This window comes from Phyllobates terribilis, unplaced genomic scaffold (assembly GCF_046119375.1).
Source record: "Phyllobates terribilis strain yellow unplaced genomic scaffold, ASM4611937v1 Scaffold_2__4_contigs__length_985480577, whole genome shotgun sequence".
Lineage (NCBI taxonomy): Eukaryota > Metazoa > Chordata > Amphibia > Anura > Dendrobatidae > Phyllobates > Phyllobates terribilis.
The window spans coordinates 94,970,523-94,995,042 of record NW_027362762.1 but is presented as its reverse complement, the minus strand read 5'-3'; the positions used below and the strand labels follow the sequence as shown (position 1 = coordinate 94,995,042).

General features: G+C 44.0%; 1 protein-coding gene across 2 annotated transcripts in view; it reads left to right on the top strand.

Moving 5' to 3' along the window:
- The first annotated feature begins 17,236 nt into the window (after nucleotides 1-17,236).
- Nucleotides 17,237-24,520, top strand: part of IFT88 (intraflagellar transport 88) — a 95,347-nt gene continuing 88,063 nt past the window's right edge. The window contains exons 1-2 of one of the 2 annotated variants that reach the window (XM_073662369.1): nucleotides 17,237-17,387; nucleotides 21,285-21,398. In XM_073662369.1, the coding sequence (XP_073518470.1) occupies nucleotides 21,312-21,398 (87 nt within the window). In that variant the 5' untranslated portion in view covers nucleotides 17,237-17,387; nucleotides 21,285-21,311. Of the gene's footprint in view, nucleotides 17,428-21,284; nucleotides 21,399-24,520 lie in introns of both variants that reach the window. The other variant, XM_073662374.1, reaches the window with a different exon arrangement.

Genomic DNA, 24,520 nt, shown 5'->3' with positions numbered 1-24,520 from the left:
ATACAATGCTGGCACTAAGGGGACAATTTTTTAAATCAAAAGTATTCTACAACTGATAATAGTCGAGAGGATGTTATATTATCAGATTAATCAAGAGTTAGGGTACGTTTACAATGATCGATTGTCGGCACCAAATGACCACTGATTGGTAAACATTTACTGATCGGCAAACTTTTAGGCTGGGTGCCCACGTAGCGTTTTTCAAGCGATTATGCTGCGGAATTTCCGCAGCGTAAACGCTTGTTAAACGCTAGGTAATCCGCACCCCATGGTCCCCAAGGGGATTCCGCATGTTCTATGCACATGCTGCGGATTTTTCCGCAGCGTTTATGCTGCGTACAAAAATCCGCAGCATGTCATTTAATTTTGCGGAAGCGCAGCGGAACTCCCGCCATTGACTTGCATTGAGACGCATAGAAACCGCGACTGTACATTTCTACAAGCGGCTTCTATGCGTTTCTATGTGCGGATGGTACCCAGTTCTGGAGGAGAGGAGACTCTCATCCAGACCTGGGTACCATTGTACCTGTAAAAAAAAGAATAAAATAACAAATAAAGTTATATTCACCTGTCCGGCGTCTTCTCTCTGAATGCCGGCATCCCTTGAGGACCTGCGGTGACGTCACAGTCATGTGACCGCAGGCCCTTCACCGCTCTGTCTCGCGATATGTCGGCAGCCGGGAACCAGACAGGAACGAGAGCTGCAGCACACACCGGGGCCTCGGGGGTGAGTATAGCTTTATTCGTTTTTACGGTTCACACTGTATAAATGGATTTATACAGTGTGACCTAGTTGTCAAGCACTTTCCAAGTGATGCTATCGCCTGGAAAGCGCTTGTCAATCTGCATGCGGAAACGCATGTGAATCCGCATGTGGATCCGCATGTATTCTGCAGGAAAAACATATGCACAATCTGCATGCGTTTTTTCTGCCAGGAAGATGCAGAAATGCTGCAGAAATTTTCTGCTTCATTTCTGCATCGTAGGCACATAGCCTTACTAATCGGCGTTCATTTAATAGCCTGTTTACACAGGTAGACCAAAGTAAACGATGCGCACGGAGTGATCTTTACTAGATCACTCAGTGCATATAGGCTGCTATTTTACTGGGCAGCACTATGCACCGCCGAGAACACTGCCTTTTGACTCTCCCTATAGATGAAGTCAGCGGAAGGATTGGGAATGTTAGGCTATGTTCCCACAATCAGCTTTTGGTGAGTTTTTGATGTTGCAGAATGTCTGCATCTACTAGGTAAATTAGGTTACTTGCATTTTTTTCATTACGTATTTCAGTGCATTTTTTTACATGCATGTTTATCGTGTTCTTCACGCTAGTTTTTTTGTCTTTTGATGCTGTGAAATGTTTTAAATAAAGCTGCTTTGTTTTTGAAAGTTCCTGGTGTTTGACTTTGACAAAACTTTATTGATACAGTCATGTGCGGATTACATGCATTTTAGATGCGCTTCCACTGTAGAAACGAACTAAAAACTTGTGTGTTTTTTACCTGCAGATTTTCTGTATCTGATGCAATTCTATGGGAAAAATCTGCACATGAAACTCAGCGCACCCGCAAGAGAAATTGACATGTTGCGGATTTGAAACAATCACCGCAGGTCAGTTTACGCGGAGTAAAAAGTAAGCACAGTTGCACTTTGCTGGAACTGTAAGACGCTGCATTTTTGAAGCAGTGAAAATATGCAGAGTCAAAAACTCACCAAAGACTCATCGTGGGCACACAAACTTACACTCCAGTTCCTAGTCCAAAGTGCATAGTCCTATTGTTTCCCTGGGTTATAAACCACTGCCTGACACCTATCCCCATTAAAAAATGCACCATTGGCCAAACAAAGCAAGCATATCTAGTGTGGTGTGTAAAGAATATCTGCTTGCTGAATTAAGCTGGCCACACACATTAGATGGCCATCAGATGGCGGAACGATCATTCAGCTGACCGCCATATCAGCAAACTCTCCCGAATGCAGGAGTGCTAGTTCGTCTGAGCGCCCCTGTGTTCGCTAAGAGAATGCAGCTGACTTATATGTTGTCTGACCCCCTGAAGAAGGATTATCAGAGACGCACGTCGGGGAGTGCGCCACACTTAAGACCTTGCACCATCTTGGTAATATACTGTTTACCTATTGCTTGTCATTCGTCTGCCTGCTTTTCTATACTTTTTCTTTTACACATATATATAGGACTTCCTGGCTCAATTGGCTAATGTACTCCACATTGATCTGGTTGTGTGCACGTATTCTTACTTTCATTATACCACTCAGCACTTATCCTAAGACACTGGATATCTCTTATTGTCTCATAATTCAGGATTTATGGCCAATGTATACTTTGTCATGTCAGACAATAGTAACATAGTAACATAGTTTGTAAAGCCGAATAAAGACTTGCGTCCATCAAGTTCGACCTGTTAGTTCTGTAATTGCTAAAGTTGATCCAGAGGAGGGCAAAAACCCCAAATGATTTGGCCAATCTTCACCTGAGGAAAAATTCCCTCCCGACTCTGAAACCAGCAGTCAGAATAAATCCCTGTATCAACCTACTATTTTATTTTATTTTTAAGTATATGCTGAAATCTGCCTGGTATCTAGAAATGCATCCAGTCCCCGCTTGAACTGGTGTAGTGAATCCGACATTACCGTCTCCTCACTCAGTGAATTCCATATTCTCACTGCTCTTACCGTAAAGAACCCCTTCCTATGCTGGTGCTGAAACCTTTTCTCTTCCAGTCTTAGTGAATGCCCTCTTGTTACCGTAATATTCCTCCTTTAGAACAAATCCCGGGCAAGATCTCTATACTGTCCCCTAACATATTTGTACACATTTATTATGTCCCCCCTCAACCTTCTCTTTTCCAGGCTGAATAGTTCTAGTTTTGCCAACCTCTCTGGGTATTGCAGTCCCTCCATTCCCTTTATTAATTTTGTTTCCCTCCTTTGTACCTTTTCAAGCTCATTTATATCCTTTCTATATATTAGGGCCCATAACTGAGCACAGTATTCCAAGTGTGGTCTGACCAGTGCTTTGTACAGTGGAAGAACAATGTTCTCATCCTTTGCAGCTATACCTCTTCTGATACATCCCATTACCCTGTTTGCTCTTACAGCAGCGGCCTGACTTTGGGCACTCCAATTTAGTTTGCTATCAATCAAGATGCCCAAGTCCTTCTCCATCTCTGAATTCCCCAAAGATTTCCCATTCAGTGAGTACTGGTGACTTCCATTTTTCCTTCCCATATGTATGACCTTACATTTCTCCTCGTTAAACCTCATTTGCCATTTAATGCTCCACCTACCCAGCTTATCCAAATCCCTCTGTAGGTCTGCACTGTCCTCTTTTGTATTAATTGTTTTACATAACTTTGTGTCATCTGCAAATATTGATATTTTACTATTTATCCCGTTGACTATGTCGTTAATAAAGATATTAAATAACATTGGGCCTAGAACAGACCCCTGTGGTACCCCACTAGTGACGCTTACCCAATCTGAGTATATTCCATTTATAACCACCCTCTGCCTTCTATCCTTTAGCCAGTTAGCTACCCACTTGCAGACATTTTCCCCCAGCCCCATCATTCTCATTTTGTATACCAACCTATTATGTGGCACGCTATCGAACGCTTTTGAGAAGTCGAGATACACGACATCCACTGGTTCCCCCTGATCTACTCGAGAGCTAACCTCCTCGTAGAAGTCAATCAGGTTTGTTTGGCAGGAGCGATTCCTCATGAATCCATGTTGGTTCGGGATTAAAAGATTATTAGCATCAAGATGCTCCGTAATTGCCTCTTTAATGAAGCTTTCAAAAATTTTGCCCACAACGGACGTCAGACTCACCGGCCGATAGTTTCCGGCGTCACTTTTCGCTCCATTTTTGAATATTGCCACTACATTCGCCTGTCGCCAATCAAGTGGCACAGACCCAGTCTCAACAGAGTCCTTAAATATAAGATATAACGGTCTGTCTATCACATTACTTAGTTCCCTTAGTACCCGTGGGTGTATGCCATCAGGTCCTGGTGATTTGTTTATTTTAATGTTACTGAGGCGTTTCTGTACCCCAACTTGGGTTAGATTTGTCATACTTAGTGGAGGATTAAGTTTGTCACTTCTCATTTCTCCTGTTAGTTCGATTTCCTTTGTGAAAGTTGTCGAAAAAAAATTATTTAATAGATTAGCTTTATCCTCATCTTTCTCTATGATTTTGCCTTCCTCACTTTTTATCGGTCCAATATTATCCGATTTAATCCTTTTACTATTTATATACGTAAAGAACAGTTTGGGATTTGATCTACTTTCCCTAGCAATACGTCTCTCTGTTTCCTCCTTCGCTATTTTTATTTGTTTTTTACAGGTTCTCGTTTTTTCCTTGTAACACATTAGTGCCTCCTTACTGTTTTCCTGTTTTAATCTCTTGAATGCCTCTTTTTTGCCATTTAACGCCCCTTTTACGTTCTTGTTCAACCATATTGGTTTCCTCTTATTTCTGGCCCTTTTATTCCCATACGGTATATACCTCTCGCACTGAGTATTCAGAATTCTTTTGAAGGTTTCCCATTTACTATTCGTATTCCTTTGATTAAGAACTTTGTCCCAGTCAATAAGTTGAAGGCTTTCTTTCAGCTGATCAAACTTCGCCCTCCTAAAGTTTAATGTTTTTGTTGTTCCCTTATTGATAACCCTACTGAAGGGCATTTTGAAGTCGATAATATTATGGTCGCTATTACCTAGGTGCCCCCCTATCTGTACCTCAGTTATTCTATCAGGCCTATTAGTCAATATTAAGTCCAACACGGCCTTCCCTCTCGTTGGTTCCTGCACTAGTTGGGAGAGATAATTATCCTTAATATTTGTCAAGAACCTTTTTCCTTTGAGATCTACAGGTTTCTGTTTCCCAGTCAATATCCGGGTAGTTGAAATCCCCCATTACAATCACTTCATTATGTTTTGCTACTATGTCTATTTGTCCTAATAGCAGATTCTCATTCTCCTCTGTTATATTGGATGGCTTATAGCAGACCCCCAGTAATATTTTATTATTATTTTTTGCCCCCTCTATCTCTACCCACATGGACTCGACCCCCTCTTCTCCCTCTCCTATATCTTCCCTTAGTCTGGGTTTTAGACATGACTTTACATATAAGCAGACTCCTCCGCCTTTCCCCTGTTTCCGGTCCCTTCTAAATAAACTATAATCTAATAAATTTACCGCCCAGTCGTAGCTATCGTCTAGCCAAGTCTCTGTTATACCTACGATGTCATACCTCTCCTCCGATATAAGCGCCTGCAGCTCATCCGCCTTATTAGTCAGGCTTCTTGCGTTGGTCAGCATGCAAGATAAAACTTTGGGGTTATTTAGCATCCTATTCTTCTCTAACGATCTAACTGTACTATCCCCACCCCCCTCTCCACCCTCATTATATTCACTTCTCCCCTTCCCCCTTGCTTGCCTCACATCCCACCTATTTCCTTGGTTTCCCCCCCCCGTCTCTAGTATAAAAACTCCTCCAACCTATTAGCCATCTTCTTCCCCAGCACCGCTGCACCCTCCCCATTGAGGTGCAGCCCGTCCCTACGGTAGAGCCTGTAGCCGACCGCGAAGTCGGCCCAGTTCTCCATGAACCCAAACCCTTCTGCCTTGCACCAACTCTTTAGCCACTTATTCACCTCCCTAACTTCCCGTTGGCGCTCCTGTGTGGCTCGCGGGATTGGTAATATTTCTGAGAAAACTACCTTGGAGGTCCTTGCCCTAAGCTTCCTACCTAGGTCCCTGAAATCATTTTTAAGGACCCTCCATCTACCACTCACTTTGTCATTGGTGCCGATGTGGACCATGACCGCTGGGTCTTCGCCAGCCCCACCCAGTAACCTGTCAACCCGATCCGCGATGTGCCGGACTCGAGCGCCAGGGAGGCAGCACACCGTTCGGCGATCCCGGTCTTTGTGACAGATTGCCCTGTCTGTCCCCCTAATAATAGAGTCACCCACTACCAGAACCTGTCTTGCCTGCCCTACACTTCCCCCCTCCCCCTCATTACTGGAGCATACACTCCCCCGGCGGTCAGAGGATCTGTCGTGCTCCAATAATGCCGGTTCTGAACCAGCCTTCCTATACTTCTTCCCTCTATCCCTCCTAACTGTTATCCAGCTCCCTGCCTGTTCAGCCTGCACTTCCCCTCTATGCTCCACCCCCAGTATTGACCCATTGAGTGTCTGCTCGGTGAGCAGCCAACTCCGTTCCATGTTGTCGATGCTCCTCAGTACCGCTATCTGAGCACTTAGATCCAGAATTTGGGCTTCCAAGTGCACGATATGCTCACATCTCTCGCAGCCGTATGGATCCTCGAGCGGTTGCTCACGGAATGCATACATTGCGCAAGATGTACACTGCACGGCTCCGGCCAAAATGGACGTCATTCTAAATATGGGGATACAGTCAGTATATATATACAAGTACAAAACACAATTATTTATATATAGGTGTATGGACGGGGATCAATTAGGGATGTGCAAGTCTGTTAGTCTGACTTGCTATGCTAGCCCTACCACAGGATTTCCCCTTTACCCATGTATATGTTTTTTTGGTGGTTCAGGCTATACAATTTTAACTACTTTTGTATTTATTTCATGCATTTTATGTAGTGTGGGCATCCGTTTTGTTGTGCCACCATGTAATCAATTACTTATTAATAAAGAATTTTCTATTTTTCCATTCATGCCTTGGACCTTATGACCTCATGTTCGGCGTTCTTTCTTCTTTCTCTTGGGTTTCTAACTCTCCCGAATGCAGGAGTGCTTGTTCGGCTGAGAGCTTCTGTGTTCGCTAAGAGAAAGCTGCCGACTAACACCTCCGGCAGCTTACCTCCGGGAGAAAAATGTGATCGTCAGTCTGCAATCGGACATGCCTAATCAACATCTCTCCCAACCATAATTTGGCCAGCAACTGCAGACACATTAGACAGTCGGCCAGACCTGCCACTATTGGAAAGTTTGGCCTGACATAAATCTAATGTGCATGGCCAGCTTTAGTTTTTGGTTAACAGCTAAGCTGTGTGCACTTTTAGGCTTATATCTGCCGAAAGCCAGTCATGTACGTCAGCTGTGACTGCCCCACATTTCCATATACAATTTAGAAAAGGGAGCAACAGAGTAAATAAGCGATCACCCTCGTTCCTTCCTCTGGAATGCTTATTGCTCTATGGCTACTACACCAAACCACTACCTCGCTACTACTGTTTCTTTTCTGGAGAGAAATTTCCTGTAGTTAGTAACCTAAAAAGTAACTCACACAGAAAATGACCCACAGACACCAGCACTAAACTCTTTCACAGAGTAACAGAATTACTGAAGTGATAAAGGAACTGGCCAGAGGACAGTTATGGTAATAACCATGCTGAAACTTAATGCAAAAGTCCCCTGCTGCAAAAAGATCCAGCACAAGCTGCACATACTGTCACTGAGGTCACAACTTTGCTTAGCTTAGCATTGAGTTTTTATATTTATTTATCTTACTCACTTATATAGCGCCATTAATTTCACAGCGCTTTACAGATGTTATTGGAACTGTCCCCATTGGGGGCTCACAATCTACATTCCCTATAAGTATGTCTTTGTAGTGTGGGAGGAAACCGGAGAACCCGGAGGAAACCCACGCAAACACGGGGAGAACATACAAACTCCTTGCAGATATCAAACCCACAACAAAGTGACAACAATGTCACATGGGCATAACATCCACACTGTGATAGTGGGTCAATTTTAGGTCAAGTCCTTGCAGTGCAGGTATAGCAATACCTTCCTGTAAACTGTGCATCTACTTTTATTTTCTGATTGTAGAAATTAGTCAGGAAATTATTGTATTCTTTTGATGAAAAAATGTGTCAATAAATCAATCCTGTAGAAAATGTGTCCAGGGTCCGGCTTCATTCAGACAATCTATGCACACCATCATCTAAATGTTTGCTCTTTCTGTACTTATGAGCCATGTGGGCAGTCCTAATCAGTGATTCACAGCTATCTATAGATTTACTGTTAAAGGGATTATCCAAGATTATTATTTTTTTTTTACTATGGGTCTAAGAACTAACAGGCAGGTAGTTGCTAACTATCCGGTGCCCAAACGGAGTGGTCATTCATCTGCTACATATCAACAGAGCATCTGTTCCTCTTCCGTGCTGCTCTGTCGATGGGCGTGACTGCTGATGTCGTGCTGCTTGACAGCGGACTTTCTGCAGGGTTAGGCTGAGCCGGTTGTCAATCAGCATGACATCAACAGTCACGCCCATCGACAGAGCAGATCGGATGAGAAGCCGCTGCTCGGTTGACATGATGTCAGTGAAAGCTGCTGAATCGCCGTCAGGAGCGGTCTGTGACCGCTCTGTGCTGGCAAAGATCGGCGCCGGGCACAACAGGCAGGTAACCCTACAAAGAATACGTCCATACAAAAACTCATTTAAATAGTTAATCTTTATTTGTATACAAAGAAATTATAAAAACAGGTAAAAAAGATATACTGCAGAATGAAAACAGCTTGGATACAAAACCTATGTGTGTCACATGCATAGAATAAATTCAGATTAAATACCATATAAATATGTTCACTTATATGGAGAGAGACATATGCACACACATGCCCCCTTAATATATACAGGTAAATATAAATACGACATCAGTAGAGAAAAAGCATGTACAGTTATATGAAAAAGTTTGGGCACCCCTATGAATCTTAAGCTTAATGTTTTATAAAAATTGGTGTTTTTGCAACAGCTATTTCAGTTTGATATATGTAATAACTGTTGGACACAGTAATGTTTCTGCCTTGAAATAAGGTTTATTGTACTAGCAGAAAATGTGCAATCTGCATTCAAACAAAATTTGACAGGTGCATAAGTATGGGCACCCTTATCATTTTCTTGTTTTAAATACTCCTACCTACTTTTTACTGACTTACTAAAGCACTTTTTTTGGTTTTGTAACCTCATTGAGCTTTGAACTTCATAGCCAGGTGTATGCAATCATGAGAAAAGCTACTTAAAGTGGCCACTTGCAAGTTGTTCTCCTGTTTGAATCTCCTCTGAAGAGTGGCATCATGGGCTCCTCAAAACAACTGTCAAATGATCTGAAAACAAAGATTATTCAACATAGTTGTTCAGGGGAAGGATACAAAAAGCTGTCTCAGAGATTTAACCTGGCAGTTTCCACTGTGAGGAACATAGTAAGGAAATGGAAGAACACAGGGACAGTTCTTGTTAAGGCCAGAAGTGGCAGGCCAAGAAAAACATCAGAAAGGCAGAGAAGAAGAATGGTGAGATCAGTCAAGGACAATCCTCAGACCACCTCCAGAGAGCTGCAGCATCAACTTGCTGCAGATAGTGTCACTGTGCATCGGTCAACTATACAACGCACTTTGCACAAGGAGAAGCTGTATGGGAGAGTGATGCGAAAGAAGCCGTTTCTGCAAGCACGCTACAAACAGGCGGCTGAGGTATGCAAAAGCACATTTGGAGAAGCCAATTTATTTTTGGAAGAAGGTCCTGTGGACTGATGAAACCAAGATTGAGTTGTTTGGTCATATAAAAAGGCGTTATGCATGGCGGCAAAAAAACACAGCATTCCAAGAAAAACACTTGCTACCCACAGTAAAATTTGGTGGAGGTTCCATCATGCTTTGGGGCTGTGTGGCCAATGCCGGCACCGGGAATCTTGTTAAAGTTGAGGGACGCATGGATTCCACTCAGTATCAGCAGATTCTTGACAATAATGTTCAAGAATCAGTGATAAAGTTGAAGTTACGCAGGGGATGGATCTTTCAGCAAGACAATGATCCAAAACACCGCTCCAAATCTACTCAGGCATTCATGCAGAGGAACAATTACAATGTTCTGGAATGGCCATCCCAGTCCCCAGACCAGAATATCATTGAACATCTGTGGGATCATTTGAAGAGGGCTGTCCATGCTCGGCGACCATCAAACTTAACTGAACTGGAATTGTTTTGTAAACAGGAATGGTCAAAAATACCTTCATCCAGGATCCAGGAAATCATTAAAAGCTACAGGAAGCGACTAGAGGCTGTTATTTTTGCAAAAGGAGGATCACTTTTCTGGTGAGGTGCCCATACTTATGCACCTGTCAAATTCTGTTTGAATGCAGATTGCACATTTTCTGTTAGTACAATAAACCTCATTTCAAGGCAGAAACATTACTGTGTCCAACAGTTATTACATATATATCAAACTGAAATAGCTGTTGCAAAAACACCAATTTTTATAAAACATTAAGCTTAAGATTAATAGGGGTGCCCAAACTTTTTCATATAACTGTATTCATCTGCTTTACCAAGAAGCACTTGTGGTTGCCTTAGAATTTATTTATACTTACATTTGCATTTTTGTTTACCAAATTAAATTACCTAGGCAAAATGTTCAAGTGATCTTCTTCTACATATCGGAGTTACAATCTCCATTAATATACATGCTTTTTCTCTACTGATGTCGTATTTATATTGGTTTATTTATATTTACCTGTATATATTAAGGGGGCATGTGTGTGCATATATGTCTCTCTGCATATAAGTGAACATATTTATATGGTATTTAATCTGAATTTATTCTATGCATGTGACACACATAGGTTTTGTATCCAAGCTGTTTTCATTCTGCAGTATATCTTTTTTACCTGTTTTTATAATTTCTTTGTATACAAATAAAGATTAACTATTTAAATGAGTTTTTGTATGGAAGTATTCTTTGTAGGTTTGCTGTGTTTTGCGCTTCCAGCTAATATATAACCGTTTAGGTTTATACAACAGGCAGGTAATTAGCAACTATCTGCCTGTTAGTTCTTAGGCCCACAGTAGAAAAAACAGTCCCAGATAACTCCTTTAAAGTTGGTATGTTTGTGCCTCACACTGGCCCTGATATAAGCTCTAGGGGTAAATGGCCTCTCGCTAACAGTGTGTCCAATGGTACTGGTGGGGGCTATGCTACACAGCTATGGCCGCAGGTCCTCTAAGGTTGAGTAAATTGAGGTTCCCCAAATGAATCTATAAGACCACGTTTATTACAAACTAAGCCTATCCTGTTAAAAGTTTTGATCCAGGACCCCACTTTTAAGTTATACTTCTGCTAGTTTGCAAACCTACTGAAATGTTGAGGAGACTGCAAAAAAAAGAGTGAGATTCCCAGAAGACCTGAAAAGGCTGCCAGATGCCCCACCTACTTATCACCCCATAGACAATATTCTTGTCACGATTTCACCAGTCACTGTGTCCTATGGACGTTGTGAATGACAGCTCTGTTGCCCTATGGAATCGAGGGCATGCTGAGTGACATTGGATTGACAGGTCAACCGCCCAATCTGAGGCTGAGGCGTGAGTATTGTGACTGACAGCTCAGCCATCCTGTTTGGCTGGATCTGTTGGATCTCCTCCAGGTTTCGTCCGTTCTGGGTGATTAAAGGGCTATTTAGCACTCTAATAATGGTCAGACCAATGCCAATTGTAGTTTTGCTCAAGTGGTGTGTATGTTTGCTCTGTGCTCTGAGTTGTATTCTGATCTCCATTGCCGACCTTGGATTTACCTTTGACCATCCATTTGACTTACCCCTTTGTCTTTATCCGCTGCCTTCCTGATACTCGGACCTCGGACTGTGATCTGACTACACTTTTTTCTTTTCCCTTTGCCTATTACGAGCCCTTTTTAATACTGACCCCGGACCTTTTGACTAACCTGCCTCATGGCACGTCCATGAGTAGTGACTAGCATCACAATTCTAAGACTGAGCAGAGGCCAGACATCCCTGACTAAGGTGCGTGGGAGCAGACAAAACGACAGGGTCAAGGGGCTAGTATCTGAACACTCAGTCCGATATACAGTAGATGCACTACTGACAGGTGATCCTGTCTCGTGTTTGTATGATATGTACACAAGGTTAATGTATACAGGTGGGTGGATGGTGGCTTGAGTTTGTATATGGGGAGGGTCTGACTAGAGGAGGATTCTGGCTTGGGATCTATATTGTTACAGATGGGGTTGGATCAGTATTTATTTTCAGGTCTGTTAAATACTATGTACTATTCGCTGGGGGTTTAATGAGGAAGGCTTGAAACAGATAGGCTTCAGCCCTTGTTACCTACAGAAAATAATGGCCTTGTATAAAAACCCATCAGCATGGGTAAGAGTAAACAATTCTTCTTCAGCCCCATTGGCAATTAACAATGGAACAAGACAAGGGTGCCCCTTATAACAATGGGGACATGTAGTGGTAATGGAGCATTTGGCCAATGCCCTCAGAAACAATAGTAATATTCATGGATACAAAGTGGGATCTAAGTCTTATAAAGCAGCTATTTATGCAGACGATTTGCTTCTTTACATATCCCAACCACAAATATAATTTCCAATGATCCTAAAAGAATTTGATAGATTTTGAGCAGTTAGTAACTTTAAAGTCAATTACTCTAAAACAGAGGCCTTGAGTATATCTATTCCACAGACTGAAATCTCACAAGTTATGACTAAATTCCCATTTAAATGGCAGAAAGAATCATTGAAATATTTAGGGGTTCATAATCCCTCGGACCCTAATAAATTATTTAAGCTTAATCATCAAGCTTTATTGCACAGAACATATGGAGATTTATTGAAATATGGCAAACTGAAGCTATCTTGGTTTGGAAGAATGAATGCCATCAAAATGGATATATTACCTCGTTTTTTATATATTTTTCAATCAGTTCCGATCTCTCCACCTCATAGCTTTTTTCATAAACTAAAATCAGCTTTAATCAAATTAATTTGGGGTAAGATTAAACCCAGCATAAACATACGGGTTCTCTCTCGTCACAAATCATTAGGAGGAGCAGGCTTTCCGAATTCCTAGAGGTACTTTCATGCTTCTGCCTTGACGAGGATTTTAGATTGGCACTTTCATGCCGACTGTAAACAATGGGTAGGGGTGGAACAGGAGGGCTCAGAAGTCCCTTTACGACATTTACCATGGTGCCAAGAAGACTCAGTGACCTTGGCCAAATGCAATCAAACTAGGGAAACACTTAAAACATGGCACTCTCTGAGGAAAAATATGTTTCCAGGTAGAACTATTAGCCCACTCACATCAATATTCTATAACCCTTCCTTCCTACCCGGATCTTTCCTCGGTCGGAGGGCAGTGGAGGACACCCAATTGTTTCAGATTTTGGAAAATGGCATGATACCTACTTTTGTATCTTTACAAACAAAATCCCTAAATGTTAAAATCAAGTGGTTCGAATATTTTCAAATGTGATCCTTTCTAGCAGCACACAATCCTAACGTGAATTCATTCTCAAACTACACCTTCTTTGAAAACATGTTCCTTCAGGAAAGTGGCCCGACTCATGCTATCTCTATGATATATGAGAGATTGGGCAGAGAGGAGGGAACGGAGAAACTGGCATTTCAGCGAGCATGGGAGAGGGATTTGGGGGTTAGTTTATCCCCTCTTGAGTGGGCAAAAGGGTTCCTCTTCACACATAAGCTCACTAATGCTGGCACTCAGGGCCGGCGTCAGCACCCGGGCAAGTGCCGGGGCTCTGAGCAGGGTGGGGGCCCACTCACCATCGGGCACCCCAGCGCGCTTTCGGACCCGTGAGCGGTGCGGTGCCGGTGTCAGCGCCCGCTCCCCCCCTGCTTGCTCAGGGCCCCAGGCACAATACTTACCTCTCCCCATGTCTCCGCAACAGCTCCGGTCTCTTCCGCGGCTGCTGCACAGTGACTTCTCAGGTCAGAGGGTGCGGTGACGTCTTTACACCGCGCCCTCTCCTGAGCCGTCACAGGCAGCGCAGAGCGGGAAGACGCCGACGCAGGTGAGGGGTCCGGAGCAGCGGCAGCAGGTGAGGAGAAGTGAGGTATTTGATTTTTTTTTTTTTTTATATGTATGGAGGCATGGGGCATTATATGGTGGGGGGGAACAAGTGATATTCTGCATGGGGCATTATATGGGGGGAACAAGTGACATCCTGCATGGGGCATTATATGGGGGGGGGGAACAAGTGACAACCTGCATGGGGCATTATATGGGGGGGGACAAGTGACATCCTGCATGGGGCATTATATGGGGTGGGGACAAGTGACATCCTGCATGGGGAATTATATAGGGGGGGGGAGGTGACATCCTGCATGGGGCTTTATATGGGGGGGGGGAGAGGGGACATCCTGCATGGGGCATCATATGGGGGGGAGAGGGGACATGCTGCATAGGGCATTATATGAGGGGGAGGTGACATTCTGCATAGGGCATTATATGAGGGGGAGGTGACATTCTGCATAGGGCATTATATGGGAGGAGAGGTGATATCCTGCATGGGGCATTATAAGTGGGAGAGAGGTGACATCCTGCATAGGGCATTATATGAGGAGGAGGTGACATTCTGCATAGGGCATTATATGGGGGGAGAGGTGACATCCTGCATGAGGCATTATATTATCAATCCTCCCTTCCTCAATAGGTGTACAAAAGAAGGATTTACTTTGATTTTGCTTAACAGCGGCACGGACGGTAATTCCATGGTTTTGGGAACTTAAACCCCCCCTAACATAATGTATTTGAAAGCGCTGCGGAATTAATGACGCTATATAAGTGAGTAAAATAAATAAATAACATATTAGATTGGTACAAGGAAATGGTGAATCTATGCAGAATGGAAGAGTTGTCTGCAGAATGTAATGGAACCAATGATAAATTTAGAAGGGTTTGGAGCAGATGGATTCTGTTCCAGGACTCATCTGATTTTCTTACCCTGTTCTAATAGTTTCAACAGATACATGTGATTGCGTTCATAATTAGTCACGCAGGCATAAGGCGGCACGGTGGCTCAGTGGTCCTGGGTTCAAATCCCACCAAGGACAACATCTGCAAGGAGTTTATGTTCTCCCCGTGTTTGTGTGGGTTTCCTCTGGGTTCTCCGGTTTCCTCCCACACTCCAAAGACATACTGATAGGGAATGTAGATTGTGAGCCCCGATGGGGACAGCGACAATAATGTATGTAAAGTGCTGCGGAATATGTTAGCGCTATATAAAAATAAAGATTATTATTAAAGATTATTATAAGGACCTCCCCCTTGACCCTTTGCCTTTTCTTCTCTCCATTCTTTTCTCTTCTTATATGTGCTTTTCAGATAAAATATAGAATTTTCCTCAACATATGATTCTCTTATAGGCGGTTACCTTACAAATATTATATTGTTCAATATACTACCATTTTAACTATTTGAAAAAAAGTGATCCCATTTGAACTTTGGACATTTTTCTATAATTCTATTTTGTTATAGTTTCTTCAAAATTGAATACAATATATTTTTCTTGATTTGCAAAATGTAAAATGATTAATAATCAAAGGAGTTGTCCACTACTTTAGATTACAATCCCCCAATGTATCCCCCCCAGGACCCCTAAGACTTCTTGTAAATACCTTCCGTTGCAGGTACTGCCTGTGAGCGGTGCTATCGGTGGCCGCTCACAGGCATCACGTGACCTCCGGCTGCAGCCGTCTCTGACATCCGCTGATGTCACAAGTGCTGGCAGCAGCCGGGGGTCTCTCTCTTCTGCGTTCCACGGTGGATGCCAGGCTGTGGGCAGGGTTACCCCCGCACGTCACACCCGGCATCCACTGCGCGCTCTGCCTCTCCCCATTCAATGGGAAAGCGCGCGGTGGATGCTGGGTATGACTGGGGTGGGGGGGGGACCCAGCCCACAACCCAGCAGCTACCGCGGTGACCCCAGCGCTGAGTCACGCCTCACTTGTCGTGACGTCAGCGCGGGGTCACGTGATGCCTGTGAAGGGCCACCAATAGCGCCACTCACAGGCATTATCTGCAACGGAAGGTATTTACAAAAATTCTTAGGGGCCCCGGGGGGATACACTGGGGAATAATATAAAGTAGTGGACAACTTCTTTAATGCTTAACTGATGTTTAATAAAACAGATTGAATATAAATACTATGTACTAATTGTGATTTAAAGGTTTCTTTCCCTCAGTTTTTAACCTCCTGCTCCATAACATACTATAACGTCATGGATAGAAATGAGCGAACCTGAACTGTAAAGTTTTGGGTTGGTACCGGTCGCCTAGTGTCCGGTACTGAACTCTGAAAGTCTCCTAGATTTACAGCTGGTGAGGGAAAGTGAGTGCGAGAGAGATTTTCCAGCTCCAAAGTTCGGATCCGGTCCGGGAACAGTTCTGGTACAAACCGAACTTTCAACTAAAGTTTATTCGGTTACCAGAACCCGAACTTCCACAAGTCCGCTCATCCCTAGTCATGGAACAGGTTCAGGAGCTGATCCCACACTATGCAGGCCAGGTACCGTGTGATATTCTGCTGGCACCTACCTCTAACCACAGCGTTAAAAATCCTGGTGTGGCATCCATTCAGGTGCCCCCTGCGATGTGATCATGGGGTGCTGACGGGTTGCCATGGCAGCCAGCAGCAGGCCAATATGGCCACCATCTTAGTGCTCCTGTAAAGTATAGTCACAGGATAGGATTCACAGCAAAAGTATTGCAGGATATAGTACAAGTGGAATGAAAAATCAAGAGAAAATTTAAAAGAAAAAAAACAAAAAACCCACAAGTTTGAATAATCTAGTTTTACCAATTTAAAAATAAAGAAATTTAAAATAATCATATTTGGCATCACTGCATCTGGAAAAGTTCAGCAAATCCAAGTGTTACATTATTTAACCCGTCGGGTAAACGTTGTAAAAAATATATAATAAAATATGGCAGAATTGGCATTTTTTGGGTCACCGCACCTTCCTGGTGAAAGCAATAGAAAGCCATTTGTCGTAGATACGGCAATTGTTATTAAGTCACCAAAATAATAACAAAAAAACTATCCAAGTTTGGTGTCACCGTATCGGTACTGAGCAGGAGAATCACATTATCTCTGATAGAAATGAATAGGGGTTGTGGACACTGCGCTGGTCCTCTGCATACAGGTGAAGGGGCGCAGCAGGCAGCAGGCCTGGCCATGAGGTACATCCCTCCACTGCTCCAGGTGCCCTGCAGAAAACTACACAGCGCATGTGCAGACCCTAAACGAAAGCGGGAAAGTGAAGCGCAGCCCCGCCCACTTACTCTACCTGAGCCAGACACCATAGGACCCGCGTGCTCCCATTCTTTCCCCGCCTCCTCTCGCTTTATTGGTTCTTTCAGTTTGCTTCCACGGTTGCCCAGCAACTAGAGGGCTCCGTAAGGTCAGAATCACGTGATCCAGGGCTGACCAATCAGAGCGCTATGATACAGTACGCAGGGCATGCTGGGGATCATCGCCTTGGAGCTTTGCTTGGCATCAACAAAAACTGACGTCTGCACCGGGCGCGGACTCTGAGGTAATAGGAACAGCGGCGGAGAGCGGGACATTGCTTGGAGGTCTGGCTGGGTTTTGTAGTACTACCAGTCTAGGAGGGCTCATGTTACATTCTGTGCAGGGCTTGTCATGTGCTGCTGAGGGCCTTCATAAAGAAAGCTGTGCTGCCTTCTCCATTGTGATCCTCTGCCTGATCAGTAGGACAGCAGTACATGAAGGGTGGAAGCAGGAGGAAGGGGCAATGATCTGTAAGGGTCTGCCCATGCCAGGGGGTGATGGCAGCCGGCTGGGTCTGGGCACCTCCAGAGCTGCAGGGCCTGGGAGCCCACCCTAACGCTGATCCTAGATAGGACGAGCGGGGTATGGGTGCACATGGGGAGTGTCACTACTGAAAAAGGTACAAGAACACGCAGAGCATCGCAGCCTGACGTGTGCGGGGCTGTGTACTGAGAACGGTGTCAGGACACGCAGAGCATCGCAGCCTGATGTGTGCGGGGCTGTGTACTGAGAACGGTGTCAGGACACGCAGAGCATCGCAGCCTGATGTGTGCGGGGCTGTGTACTGAGAACGGTGTCAGGACACGCAGAGCATCGCAGCCTGATGTGTGCGGGGCTGTGTACTGAGAACGGTGTCAGGACACGCAGAGCATCGCAGCCTGATGTGTGCGGGGCTGTGTACTGAGAACGGTGTCAGGACACGCAGAGCATCGCAGCCTGATGTGTGCGGGGCTGTGTACTGAGAACGGCGTCAGGACACGCAGAGCATCGCAGCCTGATGTGTGCGGGGCTGTGTACTGAGAACGGCGTCAGGACACGCAGAGCATCGCAGCCTGATGTGTGCGGGGCTGTGTACTGAGAACGGCGTCAGGACACGCAGAGCATCGCAGCCTGATGTGTGCGGGGCTGTGTACTGAGAACGGTGTCAGGACACGCAGAGCATCGCAGCCTGATGTGTGCGGGGCTGTGTACTGAGAACGGTGTCAGGACACGCAGAGCATCGCAGCCTGATGTGTGCGGGGCTGTGTACTGAGAACGGTGTCAGGACACGCAGAGCATCGCAGCCTGATATGTGCGGGGCCAGGGCCGCCTCCAGGTTTTTGTGGGCCCTGGGCAAAAGAGTCTCAGTGGGCCCCTTTAACACATACCACGATTCATGATGCACAGATACCACAGAGAAATATATATATATATATATATATATATATATATATATATATATATATATATATATATATATATATATATATATATATATATATATATATATAGTACAATGCCAAAGATTTCACTTCTTACATTACATGAGCGATATCTATTGTAAATTCTACAATAGCTCAGAAACCGACGAATCCTCCTCACAGTGCAGACCGGACAGTATAGTCCTCCATACAGTATTATGCGCCCCATATATTGCTCCATACAGAATAATGGTCCCCATATAACGCTCCATACAGGACACTGGTCCCCATATAACGCTCCATACAGAATAATGGTCCCCATATAACGCTCCATACAGGATACTGGTCCCCATATAACGCTCCATACAGGATACTGGTCCCCATATAACGCTCCATACAGGATACTGGTCCCCATATAACGCTCCATACAGGATACTGGTCCCCATATAACGCTCCATACAGGATACTGGTCCCCATATAACGCTCCATACAGGATACTGGTCCCCATATAACGCTCCATACAGGATACTGGTCCCCATATAACGCTCCATAGTGAATACTGGCCCCCACATAATGCTCCTTACAGAATACTGGCCATCATATAATGCTCCATGCAGGATGTCACCCCCCTTCCTTATAATGCCCCATGCAGGATGTCGCCCTCCCCCTTATAATGCCCCATGCAGCATGTCACCCCCCCCCATATAATGCCCCATGTAGGATGTCACTTGTTCCCCCCCATATAATGCCCCATGCAGGATGTCACTTGTTCCCCCCCCCCATATAATGCCCCATACAGGATGTCACTTGTTCCCCCCCGCCATGTAATGCCCCATATCAAAATCAAATACTCACTTCACTTCTCACCTGCTGCCGCTGCTCCGGACTCCTCAGCGTCGCCGGCGTCTTCCCGCTCTATAAAGACGTCACCACGCCCTCTGACCTAAGACGTCACAGTGGAGCAGCCGCGGAAGACACCAGAGCTGCTGTGGAGGCATGGGGAGAGGTAAGTATTGTGCCGGGGCCCTGAGCAAGCGGAGGGTGGGGGGCGGGCTGCTGACACCGGCACTGCTCCTCTCACGGGTCCCATAGCACGCCAGGGTGCCCGATGGTGAGTGGGCCCCCCCCGCCTGCTCAGGGCCCCGGCACTTGCCCAGGTGCGCCGGGTGCTGACGCTGGGGCCTGTGCAGGGCTGTGTACTGAGAACGGTGTCAGGACACGCAGAGCATCGCAGCCTGACGTGTGCGGGGCTGTGTACTGAGAGGGCCACACTGAGCCCTGTCCACATCTGAAAGCACGAGAGCATCAGACCTGGGCCATGGAGGCTGGTGGTGCAGTTAAAAGCATCAGGCTGACTGTGCCTAAGTTTATGAAAGTTTATTTTTAGCTGATCTTAAAGGGAACCTGTCAGGTGTCTTAATCCCCCTTCCCAAATCACCTCCATTATGTTACATAGCCCTATTTCTGCATATTAAAGAGAATTTGTCATCGGGTTTTTTGTACCCAATCTGAGAGCAGACTAAGGCAAAATTCATGTAACACAAAAATGTGATTTGGTTGAGAGCATGTCCAATCACATATAAACGCCCTCCCAATGTAATCAACAGTGGAGTACTCCAATATATAACCAAAACATTAGGTGTAAGCATAGCCACATAAAATAACAACTTTTGTTATAAATGTATTAAAAACATGTACATACAGTATATGCCAGAACATCAAGGTTTTAAGGAGGAAAACAAATGCAACAACATTTGCATGCGGGGAATGGTAAGTAGTAGGCAATAAAAAGTTATGGGCATAAAAAATCAGGTCTTATGTTATTTTTTTTTATTGACAGACCATAAATGCCACAATTTTCCATTTTTGAAAAACAAAAATCACATCTCAATATGTATATATGGCACCATCAGGAACCAGCGACGGATACCGCGTTCCACGCCTGTCGCAGCATCTATGCCTCTACTGGATCCTGTCTATCCATTGGACACTGTGTCCTTCCTGCCCTTACCTAGACCTACAGTATATCCATAGCAGTCGGTTTACATTGATGAAGGTCATGAGGACCGAAACGTTTGTACCCGTGTTGGAGGGACTGCAATTACATATTATAAAATATATCCCTCCGAGTGCCAAGTTTTATTTTCTATTGAATGGTTTTGGACTCTACTTGCGCACCTATTTCCAGCAGTGCCGCGATTTTCTACAATATTTCTGTAGATGACTGCACATTTCTTCTGCCGCCCCGTAGTCACACTGAGTCCTCCAGAGACTTGTCTGTTTTAGTAAATCCTTAGGGTATAATCCCACTTAGTTTTTTACATGACTTTCAAGCAGATCCGTTTCACAATTCACATCAAAAAGTATTTGAAGTTTATCCACTTTAAAACCATCTCAAAAAATCATTTAGGAACATACCCTTATATTCCCTGTGAAATAACTTATTCTGGAGCATCTTATCTTAGAGCTCTGTGTTTTTCTATTCTTCTAGTATTCCTTCCTCTAATGATATGAATCATTTTCCAACTAGGTGTTACCTTTCTATTGGCAATGAGGTGTGTCCCCACAGAGCCCGGCAGGGTCAGCACTGATTGGACATAGTGTGCAGAACTTTTATATAGTTTTCACTGTGTGAATGAGGCCTTAAAAAAGCTGTCCTTTATTATCTGCCTTCCATTAGCTGTAATTTTTAAGGATGTGTTAGAAATCATTTGCATTTTACCTTTCTTGTTATTGTACAGTTTTCCAGGTCCCCCAGTTGCTGCACAATGCGACATGTTCATCTGGCAACGGAGGAGGATGAAGAGGATTTATATTCTGGTTACAATGATTACAACCCAACCTATGACACCGAGGTTAGACTGGGGTTGTGTTGGGTTATTTTTTTCTATTTATCTTCTGTTGCAATGTATATATAAAAAATCTTCAGTAGTAGGTTACTAACCATGCAAGGTGCCCAAACTTTTGCATTGGCCCACTGTCATTTTTGTAATTTTTAAAATGTAAAAGATTTTGACCAGAGGTGCCCATACTTTTACATGCCACTGTATTGTCAAAACCTAATTGGTTGGGGTTCACCTCGGATCACTAGTCCATGTTCTATAAAATATATTCCCCAAAAAACCTGGGAGAAGTACACTCATATCCCAGAGTAAGGCTGAGTTCACAGCGTTTTTGCAGTTGCGTAAACGCCGCGGAAACGCATTAAAAGCGCATGGTAGAAGGGAAGCAATGTTCCCCAATTGAAATCCGCATGTGCTGTGCCCATGATGCGGATATTTCTGCAGCGTAAACGCTGCGCTCAAAAATCCGCAGCATGTCAATTAATTTTGCGTAAACGCGGCGTTTTCGCCGCCGTTGACTTGCATTAGAACGCGCCAATTCCGCAAGGCTGCATCTGTACTGGCGTTATTGGCGCGTTCTAATGTGCGGATGGTACCCGAGTGTGGAGAAGAGGAGACTCTCATCCACACCCAGGTACCATTAAAAAAGCTGTAAAACAAGAATAAAATAAAAAATATATATATATTTACCATCTGTCGGCCCGCGCAGCGCTCCTGCTTGGTTCCCGGCACTTGCAGTGAGTTGAAGGACCTACTCTGACGTCAGAGTCATGTGACGGGTCACGTGACGCTGACGTCGGCAGGTCTTTCAATTCAAAGTTGCCGGCAGCCGGGAGAACGGAGTGTAAAGCAGGACAGCGCGGGCCATCGGAGGTAAGTATATACACTTTCTCGGGTCACACTATATAAATCCATGCCGGTTGCATGGATTTATATAGTGTGACCTAGTTGTCAAGCACTTTCCAAGTGATGCTATCGCCTGGAAAGCGCTTGTCAATCTGCATGCAGAAACGCATGTGGATCCGCATGTATTCCGCAGGAAAAACGCATGCACAATCTGCATGCGTTTTTTCTGCCAGGGAGATGCAGAAATGATGCAGAAATTTTCTGCTTCATTTCTGCATCGTGTGCACATACCCTAAGAAGAGATTCAAGCAAATATATTAAAACATTAAATGTTTATTGAATAAATGCATAAAAGTTATATATTAAAAATGACAGGGAAAACCTCTACAAGGACACACAAAATATCTGAACAACCAAAAAACATGGTATAGAGATCCACATCTAGGAAAAGCCAAGGATATTAGATCCTAAAGTGCCAGTGCTGTGCTATAATAAGGGGTATACTTATCCCTACTCAAACTGCTATCCTAAAGTGTTCACAGGTTCAATATTACCTCAAAGTAGCATACATACAATACAAAACATGTAAGGGTAAAGTTACCTATAGTTAATGCGCCACCTAAGAGCTCTCAGGCTCCGTGTCCCACTACCCCAATGCTGTTTCGCCTCGCTTCTTCCGGAGTTCTAGAAAAGTCTGTTTCTGGGAAAACCCTGCTAACAACACGGTGAAGTAAAGTAGCCTTCACTAGATAATGGGAGTCTGTCAGCACAGAATGACTGTTCAAACCAAGCACTCTTGGCATGGCCAAACAGGTCAGTCCCACCCACTTGTTTTTCATCTATGTGTTCCCTCGTGACCTAAGATCAGTCAGACAATGAAGAGCGGGACAGAGATAGATGAAAGACAAGTAGGTGGAATGGTACAAGAAATGCCTGGGCTTGGATTGATGGTCATTCTGTGCTGACAGACTCCTTTTAAAGCATCATTAAACCTGTTGATAGTCTTACTCCTGCACTGACAGACAGTAAGGGTATCTGCATGTTCCTGAAGAAAACAGTGATGTAGGAATCCTTGACAGAACACATGGCTTTCATTTATAGCTGGGGAATGACTGAGGGTCAGAGATTAACAATCTTTATGTCCTTCAGCAGAGACTTCTGTGGGGAAAGTGGGCAGGATCAATCACTGAGCTATAGATCAAGATAAAAAGGCTGATACTGGGTGAGAAAATAACTGGGGAAGACAGCAGAGACTCTTTAAGGGAGTATTCTTGTTTTAGTTTGTTAGACAAAATGGAAATAAGCAAGTTTGCGATTGACTTGCTTTTTCTATCTGCTGCAAATCTTCTGCTATGGAAGCTTTTATCTTACATGGTGTACTGCTTATTGTCAAGGAAACCAACCACTAGAGCCTGGCCCAGTATTCACAGTAAAAAAACAAGCAATGTGAACTGAGGTTTAAGATGGTACACATGCAAGAAATAGGAGCATGTTCACACTAGCAAAAAGAAGCAAAACCTACAAAAGACAAAAAATATCTCTCATACCCTACCATCATTATATATAAATGTAAAGCAAAGTTGCATATTAAATATAGGGTACTTAGTGAACTATTTTTGATCAAAAAAAGTATACAAGCCGTCCCACCAGCGACAAGGTGACCCTAAATTGGGACGGTACCTACACTGTCTATATTAAAAACCTTACTGTATATCAAAGTTGAAGTAATGCATATAAAAGCGTAGACAAATAGGACCGGGTCCCAATATCAGACCACCTAGGCCCGTGGTAAGCTACATATATACTAATCAGCTCAACAAGGGGGATGCCACACCCTTAATTTGCACAGAATGCAAACAAGACAAAAAACCAAGCAATGTGAACTGAGGTCTAAGATGGTAGACATGCAAGAAATAGGAGCATGTTCACACTAGCAAAAAGAAGCAAAACCTACAAAAGACAAAAAATATCTCTCATACCCTACCATCATTATATATAAATGTAAAGCAAAGTTGCATATGACATATAGGGTACTTAGTGAACTATTTTTGACCCGGTTCTATTTGTCTACCCTTTTATATGCATTACTTCAACTTTGATATACAGTAAGGTTTTTAATATAGACAGAGTAGGTACCGTCCCAATTTGGGGTCACCTTGTCGCTGGTGGGACGGCTTGTATACTTTTTTTGATCAAAAATAGTTCACTAATTACCCTATATGTCATATGCAACTTTGCTTTACATTTATATATAATGATGGTAGGGTATGAGAGATATTTTTTGTCTT